General features: G+C 40.8%; 1 protein-coding gene across 1 annotated transcript in view; it reads right to left on the bottom strand.

Annotated features, from left to right (window-relative positions):
• Positions 1-8: 8 nt before the first annotated feature.
• Positions 9-8,843, bottom strand: part of FAM3C (FAM3 metabolism regulating signaling molecule C) — a 35,709-nt gene continuing 26,874 nt past the window's right edge. The window contains exons 7-9 of the mRNA XM_007952808.1: positions 7,211-7,295; positions 619-745; positions 9-98 (exon numbers count right to left, since the gene is read on the bottom strand). Of these exons, the coding sequence (XP_007950999.1) occupies positions 9-98; positions 619-745; positions 7,211-7,295 (302 nt within the window). The remainder of the gene's footprint in view (positions 99-618; positions 746-7,210; positions 7,296-8,843) is intronic.

Below are 8,843 nucleotides of genomic sequence, written 5' to 3'. Positions count from 1 at the left end.
GGGCTCCTTCAGTCCTGCTTCTGGGGGATACAGCCTTCCATTTCTACAACTTCTGGCCAGCCTTCGTATTTGTTTGTATCCTTATTGTTCTTTATGTGCTGTTGAAACACAACAGTAGTATGCAGTTAAGAAAATCCCGGTCAACTCTTGATTTGCGGTAACATACTTTACTCACGCTCGTTTTAATGGACTCATCAAAGATGAGTTCATATAAATCATTGTTTAAGATATTAAATGAGAGATTTTAAGGGCTTGGTGCATGTGTGGCAGAACTTTAAGTATCAGCAGAAAAAACAAACCATTGCAGGTGTTCTTAACCATTTCTTAGTCAAAAAATAAAGTTTGTGTCATACTAAGTTTTAAAGTATTTCCGAATTTGATTCTGGTATCAACAGTTCAATTAAAATCCTTAGTAACTAACACATCCTAAAAAGTTTACTTTAAGGTTTCAAAATTAAAATGGTTTGATGAATGATTACCAAGAAGTTATGAAAATATGTTGAGTATATTTAATATCTGCTTAATCTAATTTTCAAATAACAGACAGGACTGTTTACCAAAGGGTTTCACACAACTTGCTTTTCTCCATTAATTATGAAAATCTAAGATGACACTAACCTGTTCAAAAGGGCTTTTTGTCTTAATGCCTTTCCCACCACAGAAGACCCAGTTATCTCTAAAACCAAGATTAGTAATAGATGTGCTCCCCAATTCAGCAATGAGCCGCCGCGCCTCGTCATTGAGTCTGAGAGATGGAGACAAAGAATAACACAATAAGCACAGTGCACAGTATGCTATCTGATACCTAACAAAGTACACAAGATAAAGTTAGCTGAAATAAGAGACTATGAGAAAAAGAAGAATACAGATTTTTTTTTTTCAGAGTAAATTTCTGCTATTTATTTCTGTGGTGGCAAAACGCATAAAGTTTAGCAATTCGAGTATTTTTTTAATGAGGAAGTATCTTTCAGACATCTTTACTTCATGACAATAATTCCCTTCATTTAATCACTTTAATTACATTCATCACATAGGTAAGTAATACTCCAGGTAGAAGATGCCTACTTGGGCTAATGCAAAGTCTTAAGCAACCAATAGTTTTGCAAAATGAAAAATCAATTTCAAGCTCCACTAAACCTTTTGTAAAGCATATTTAAATAGAATAAAGGTAAATGCTGATAGAAATCTTAATGTTTCTGACATGATGTCTTATTTGAAACGAAATGAATCTTGAGAATGGGGATATAAATTGTACTTCAGTGAAATTTTCTAACAGGATACTAAAAAGAAAATATTAACTATACAGCAACTAAGTATCTGCGAGGAAGGAGAAGGGCAAAGGTCAACTAGAGAGATCACTAATTGCCACAGAAGACTTTTGTGTAGGTTATTACCCATTATGAGTGAGTCAGTCTCCCTTCTGCTGGCTCAGAAGGGAGATGTAAAGCTATGGAGCTAAAAGGGGGAAAAAAAAATGTGAAGGCCACCAGTGTAGGTATTCGGTATCAAACCATATTCATCTACCAATCTGCGAAGCGTGGACCTAAGCTAAGGCCAGTTTTACATTTGCCAATAGCTAGAGCAACAGTGAAAAACAAACCCACTGCCATCAAGTTGATTCCGTCTCATGGTGACCTCCATTGGGTTTCCAAGCCTGTAAATCTTCATGGAAGTAGACTGTCTCATCTTACTCCTGTGGAGGAGCTGGTAGGTTTGAACCACCGACCTACTGATTAGCAATCAAATACCTTACCCAATACACCACCAGAGCAACAGTGAGGAAGGTCCTTTTTTATTCCAGTGTTCTGTTAAGCATCCCAGCTCCTATCATATAGCTGAAATAATAAAGTGGGACTGCAATGCAGGGGTCAGGCAACAGGTCACTAGGCAGCTGCCTCCTGCGGGGCTCGACTCGCATTTACATCCAGAAAAATTACAAACTGACACATCGCAAGACTTGGGTCACTGAAATAGTGAATGTTAAGTTCAAAATGCCAAGGGGACTGCGTTATTCACAAACTGCTCACAAAGTGATTATCCAAATGCAAGTATGGCCCCCTGTCAAAAGTAAGTAAAATCTTGCTCATATGAGAGTTTTGTGTCAACTAAGTGATATATTGATGGGCAATCATTTTATACTTCTGTCCTTTTGAATTTTGATCTCTATGAATGAAACCAAGCCAGCCCGGACAGCTAAAAGCAACTTGAAAATTTAGCTTTACATTTTGACTCCTTTCAGCTCTTTCCTTACTTCCATGAGAACACCATCTGTTTACAGTAAATGCACAGTAACTAGTGGATTTCTATAGAAAATAAAGTTTGCAAATAAAAGCTTCTTTATTCTACATAGAAACAGCATGAGTTGACTGCATATATTTTAATGTTTACTAAAGATTTTAAACTAGCTCAGCTGTTAAAAGTTTATACTAAATAAATTATTTTAGGTACAAATGGTCTTTAGAACAGAAAACTATCCTGTGAGAAACTGGGAGTTAGGCAGGGCCGGGGATCAGGCTTTCCTAGAACAGCTCTGACGGGTGCACACAGTGAGCTCGAGCAGAGGTGGGACATGTGGGCTGGGGAGCCCTGCCTCTGAGCCTCATTAGGAAGGAGCCCCCAGGGCTAGCCCTCGAGGTCGCACCATCAAAGCAAGCGAATCTATACTCCCTTTCTCCAAAAGCAGAGCTCCTGGGTGGCACAAATGGTCCATGCACTTGGCGGCTGACAGAGAGGTCGGTGGTTTTGGGTCACTCGAAGGTGCCTTGGGAGAAGGGCCTGGAGATTCGTTCCTGAAAGATCAGCCTCTGGAAACCCTGTGGAGCACGGTCCTACTCCGGCGCACACGGGGGTCGCTGTGAGGTGGGGGCCCACTCGATGACAGTTGGCTTTTCTGGTTTTCTGGAATAGCACAGGCTGTGACAAGGAGCACTGTAGTCTGGGCTCGATTTGGAACAACAGGGAACAAGCTGGGACGTAGAAGTGTAAAGGACTTTGGAAGAAAGTCACTCTATTACCCAGGAATTTGAAGGACAGCATTAAGAAATACTAGGCATACAGGATCATGTAGCGTATTTTAAAACAGAGCGTATTATAAAAAGTCTAGAATAGCAACTCCTATGAGGGAATGACACTTTGAAAACAAACGAGCAAGCAAAAACAGTAATTTTCACTCTATAATTACAAATCCCAGAAACAAGGGAGGACAGTTTCTAAATTAGTGCTACTACAGGGGTGTTCCAAGATGGGCTCAAACTTAGAAAAGAAAGTGTACAAAAATACAAGGCAAACCACAAGTTACTAATGATGAAGTTTTTACTACTCCTACCAGGCAGTCCTACGGTACTTAGAATAAGACAAGACGAGACAAACTAGGAGAGCCACAGAGAGAAGGTTTACTACCGAGGGTGAAAACAAAGGGACTCTCCATTTTACTGGAAGAGTGATATAATACTGACACATGAAAGCCCCACTGTCTTCCCCGGGGAGCAAACACTCTACCAACGTGAAAAGGAAACAGCAGCAAGAACTTTAGATTTCAGCCTCCAGGCCCCCACAAGTCACAACCTTAGGTTCTAAAGGAATTCATTAATATCATCTACAAGGTGATGTCAGTTACTTTAGAATAGCATGGACCTAGGTAGCATAGTGGCTAAGACACTTGCCTGATAACCAGACGGCTGGCGGTTCAAACCCACCAGCCACTCCTCGGAAGGAAGGTTGGGCAATCCTACTTCCGTAGTGCTACTGCCTCGGAAACCCAAGGAGGGGTCGCTATGAGTCAGGGCTGACTTGACGGCACATAACAACAACAACAACAACAACAACAAGACAGAGAAAGTTAAATACTCCAGTGTTTTTAAAAAGAGGAAGAAACATATAAAAGCAATGGCCCAAGAAAACGCATTCCAAATCCTAACAGACTTCGCGAACGGATTATGGCAAAGAGAATAGTGAAGGGGAGGGGGAGAGGGGGTAAGTGAAGCCAAGTCACCCACATTTCAGCTTCTGAAGAGGTTTTGGGCAGGAGATTAGGGTGCTGTAATTACGAGCACAGTCCACGAGTTGCAAGTGAACATCCGCTGGTCTCAGAACATAACCCCCATGAGTGAAACAAAACCAGCAGCTGGATGGAAGACCAGTAGGGTTCATTGGCAGTTGTCGGAAAAGCAGTACTTGCAGCTGATTAACAGCTAAGACTCCCCTGGAGGAGGCCTTCAGCAGGGTGGCACCCTGCCGTTAGTAACATTTTTATCAATGACTTAGATTTAGACATAAGAATGACTTTGGAGAAAATCTGAAGTCCGGACCACGGGAAGGTCTTAGGACAAATGTCAGAATCAAGACCAAGTGGGCCAAAATCAGCAAAAGAAAAACTAAAAAGGATCAATGATGATAAAGTTCTCCATTTAGATTAAACAAAACCAAGTTTTGAGTGGGGAGAGAGGCCTGACTTGGCAGTGGTTTAAAAAACAAAACAAAGCAAAGTCTGAGATCAGATGAAAAGATCTGAGAACTTAACTTGACCAAAACCTCATGAGCCAAAAATGTGATGTTACTGTTTAAAGAAAACTAATACAATACTAGTCGGAATGAATATTCAAAGAAACATAATACCCAAAACATGGTGAGCTCCCATCTCCATGGTACCCTGTACCAGCCAGACCACATCTGGAACACTGTGTTCAATCTGGGGCCACTTATCTTAAGAGACAATAATCCACTAGAGAACACCCAAGGAAATGAAGCCAGGAGGGTAAAACCTAGACACTTAACATGATAAAAAGTTAAAGAGCCATGCGTATAGAGCCTGGAAAACAGGAAACCAAAGAGAAATGCCAATTAGCTTCAAATGCTTGAAGGATCAAATGATAGGGAAACGTATTTCTTGTTCTGTTGTTTCTTTTACTCAAATGAAGGACTATCAGGTAGAATTTACAGGAAGATCATCTTCAGAACATAACATTTATTTTAAAATATTTTTTTTTGTTCCAAATAGACAAATGGCAAGGGCTCCTGCACCCTTAGGCGGTAAGGAGTTTCAGAGGAGGTATTCAAAGACGTTCTAAGGGAATGTTTCCTTGGCTGGGATGTGGAATGGTGACCTGTAAGATCTCTTTTTACTCCAAGACATTCACATTGAAGCCCTGCACTTAGGCATGTGGCTGACATGTCACAGCGTTCTCTCCAAGAGGAGGAATACAACAGCGAAACTTAGCTTGCTCATTCAAACCATTATTACTCTTTACCAAACAAGCAAACACTTTGCTCCAGAGAAGAAATGATATACAATGTATCGGTACCATGAAAAATGGTTAATATACTTGTTATATGCAGGGCTTTTGCAAATTACCATGAGTGAGCCTGAGTGGCCCAAACACAATTCAACCGGAGCAAAGGCCGAAACACTTTTGTTGGAATATTTAATAATACAGGGAAAAAGTCACCACATAAATAAGTTGAAAAATTATGCTATAAATGCTACCATTCCAAATTTGTAAAAATGAAGAAAATATATGCGTTCAGACGTCTGGAGTTGGAAAGGAAAATGAGTTCAAAGGTTATTTCTGGGCAACGTGATGGACCACGAGGCCTGTTCTCTTGTGCTTTATTTAGTGCACCTTCCACACCCTGGTGACATACACAATCTTAGGACCGAAGGTTAGCTGCTATCTACAGACTTTATGAACAATGTATCATACTGATACTCATCCCTTTGAGAATTAACCTCACTTTTAGGAATTTAGCTTAAAGACATCATCAAAAGTGCAAAATATTTTATTAAATTTTCATCCCAATGTGACAGTATGAAAAAAAAACTGGTAATAATAGGGGGACTTTTAAATAAAAGCAGTCACATGATGAAGTTATGCTTTTGAGTTGTGGTGCTGGCGAAGAATGCTGAAAGTACCATGGACTGCTAGAAGAACTAACAGATCTGTCCTGGAGGAAGTGCACCCGAAATGCTCCTTGGAAGCAAGAATGGCCAGACTTCTCTCACCTATTTTGGTCATGTTGTCAGAAGGCACCATTCCCTGGAGAAGGATGTCATGCTTGGTAGGGTGGAGGGTCGACAAAAGAGGGGGAGGCCTCCAACGAGATGGATTGACATGGTGGCTGCAATGACGGGCTCAAGTATAGCAGGGATCATGGAGCTGGCGCGGGATCGGGCAGTGTTTCGTTCTGCTGTGCGTGGGGTCGCTATGAGTCAGAAATGACTCGACAGCACCTAACAACAATGATGACGTGCTAGTGGAGCTTAAGAAATGCTATTGAGTAATATTCATGTCAGGAAAAAACCATGTAAGGCTGTTACAGAAGAGACGATAAAAGACAGCATAAAAGGTTTATACACAAAGTGCTACTAGTTTCCTAACAAATGTGCATGGTGTACGTTATGGACTGAATTGTGCCCCCAAAAATAAGTGGTGTAAACTCTAACCCCTGTCTGTACCTGGAAAAGAGCCCTGGTGGCACAGTGGTTAAGCGCTCTGTTGCCAATTCAAAGGTTAGTGGTGAGAACCTACTAGCCACTCGGTATGAGAAAGAAGTGACAGTCTGCTCCCCTAAAGATTTACAGCTTGAGAAACCCTGTGGGGCAGTTCCACTCTGTCCTACAGGGTCGCTGTGAGTCAGAATGGACTAGAGACCAAAGCCCCTGGGTTTTGGTTATCTATACTTGTGGTTATAATCCTATTTGGGAGTGGGTTTTCTTTGCTGTGTTAAGGGGGCTGTATTTGGGTAGGGTGTGTCTTAAATCAATCTCCTCTGAGACCTGAAAGCGTAGATGAAGCAAGGAAACAAGCACCAGAGGTGGGGAGGAGAGAGGCCAGGCCGCAGGTCTCCAGGGAGCCAGACGCAGAGGCTAAGAAGAGACAAGGACCATCTTCCAGAGCCAGCAGAGAAAGCCTTCTCCTAGAGCAGCACCCTGAACTTGGACTTCTAGCCACCTAAACTTGGAGAAAATAAACTTCTGTTTGTTAAAACCAGCTACCTGTGTTTCTGTTACAGGAACACTGGATAACTAAGTCACTATGCATCAAAAGATCAGAAGGAAACAAACTGGAAACGAAACAGAACCAAACAACATGCCCCCAGTGGTTATCTGGTAGTTACACTGCTGTATTTTCAAATCTTTTCAACAAAAATGTATTGCTTGTATAATTATAAACCATAGCTCCAAAAGGCTGCATAAAGTTTTAAGTTTACATACTTGGTTGCTCCATCATCATATGTTCCCATTAAGACTATTGTTCCATCTTGTATGGACTTCAGGAACTCAATAAATGGTGCCACATCTGAAGAAAAACAAAGAGTTGAGGGCTTTTTTTTTTTTTTTTAAATGAGTAACCACCTCTATCTCTAAAATGTGAAGTATTTATAAACGAATAATTTCTAATATGGAACAGTCAAAACTGAAGACAAATCTTAGGATGGTTTAAAAAAAAACTGTCAAGTTTGCCCTTTAATATAATCTCACCATCAATGGTGGTGTAGTGCCAAGGCATCTGACTGTTAGCCAGAAGGCTGGTGGTTCAAACCCACCAGCCACTCCTTGGAAGGAAGATTGGGCAATCTACTTCCGTAGAGATATGGCCTTGGAAACCCAAGCAGGGGTCGCTGTGAGTCGAATCAACTTGACTCGACAGTAGTGAGTTTGGTTTGTTTGGATCAACTATTTCCCAAACTGATTCATCCTGGTTTTTTTGGATTGACATTTCAAGGGCTAAATGATTTATGATGAAAAATAAAAGTAAAAAACTCAAGGATCTGTCAGAAATGAAATTAAGACTTTGAAAAACCTAAAATCTGGGGTCCAGAAATAACATTCAAAGGGGAGATGAAAGGCTCATGAATTCCCTGAGTGTATGAAAAACTGTATTAGTGGTTTCCAGGGCTTCAAACTGGTTCAGTCATGGCCAATGAAGTGAACCCAGAATAGACCTGACTTTTAAAAATCGGAGTGCTCTGGTACACTAACCAGAACAGAAAAAATCATCGATTGAAGTTCTGGAAGGGAAGCGGAAAAGGTGTAGTAAGGCCTTTCAGGAGCCTGATGTGGGAAGCTGGATTACTGCCAGGACTGCAGACAGTGACACACATTCATGGTGGTGCAATCAGCCCCCATCTCTGAGCTGGGCATAGCTGATTCTGATTCAGCCAATCAAGAGATTTGGTTGCTATGCAATGTGCATACTGTCTTTGTTTTCAAAGAGAGAGATTAAGTTCCTAGCAGGGCTTTGACTATAATTTTTCCTGTTCTGGATAGTGTTCTTGTTCACCCACATTTAAAAAATTTGGGTCTGTTTCACTGGCCATGACTGAACCAGGTAGATGCCTTATCAAAGGCATCTGTAGTTTTAAAAAATTACACAAATACATATGTACATATATACTCACATGTACACACCCACTGATTTAAAAAGGGTCTTCATGGCATATCTACTTACTTGCTATGGAACTGGGGGCAACAATCTAGGTTACTTTATCATTAAAAGCAAAACTAATTATGGCTGTTTTAAAGTTATGAACCACTTCATCTGTCTAGCGTACCACGATCCACAGGGACTTTAAAATAAACTGCTCAGTGGCTACAGTGGCTAACTGGTGATGCCAAATGAGGATCCAGACAGGTCAGGTATGCAAAACCATTTTATATCTTGAGCTCCCTACAATGACAGGCTTCAGAACAGCCCCCACATCTAACACAATGTAACACTGGGTTACTTCATTTAAATAAGCTTCTTTCCACAGCAAAATCTCCCCAAAATTTTCTTGAAGTGATTCTATTTTATAACAATACTATTAAAAACTCACCAAATCGATTTAGATTCATAGTGACTCTA

The sequence above is a fragment of the Orycteropus afer genome, unplaced genomic scaffold, assembly GCF_000298275.1.
Source record: "Orycteropus afer afer isolate SDZICR_OR568_19922 unplaced genomic scaffold, OryAfe1.0 scaffold00359, whole genome shotgun sequence".
In the NCBI taxonomy this organism is placed as follows: Eukaryota; Metazoa; Chordata; class Mammalia; order Tubulidentata; family Orycteropodidae; genus Orycteropus; species Orycteropus afer.
This window is presented reverse-complemented; position numbering and strand designations above follow the sequence as displayed.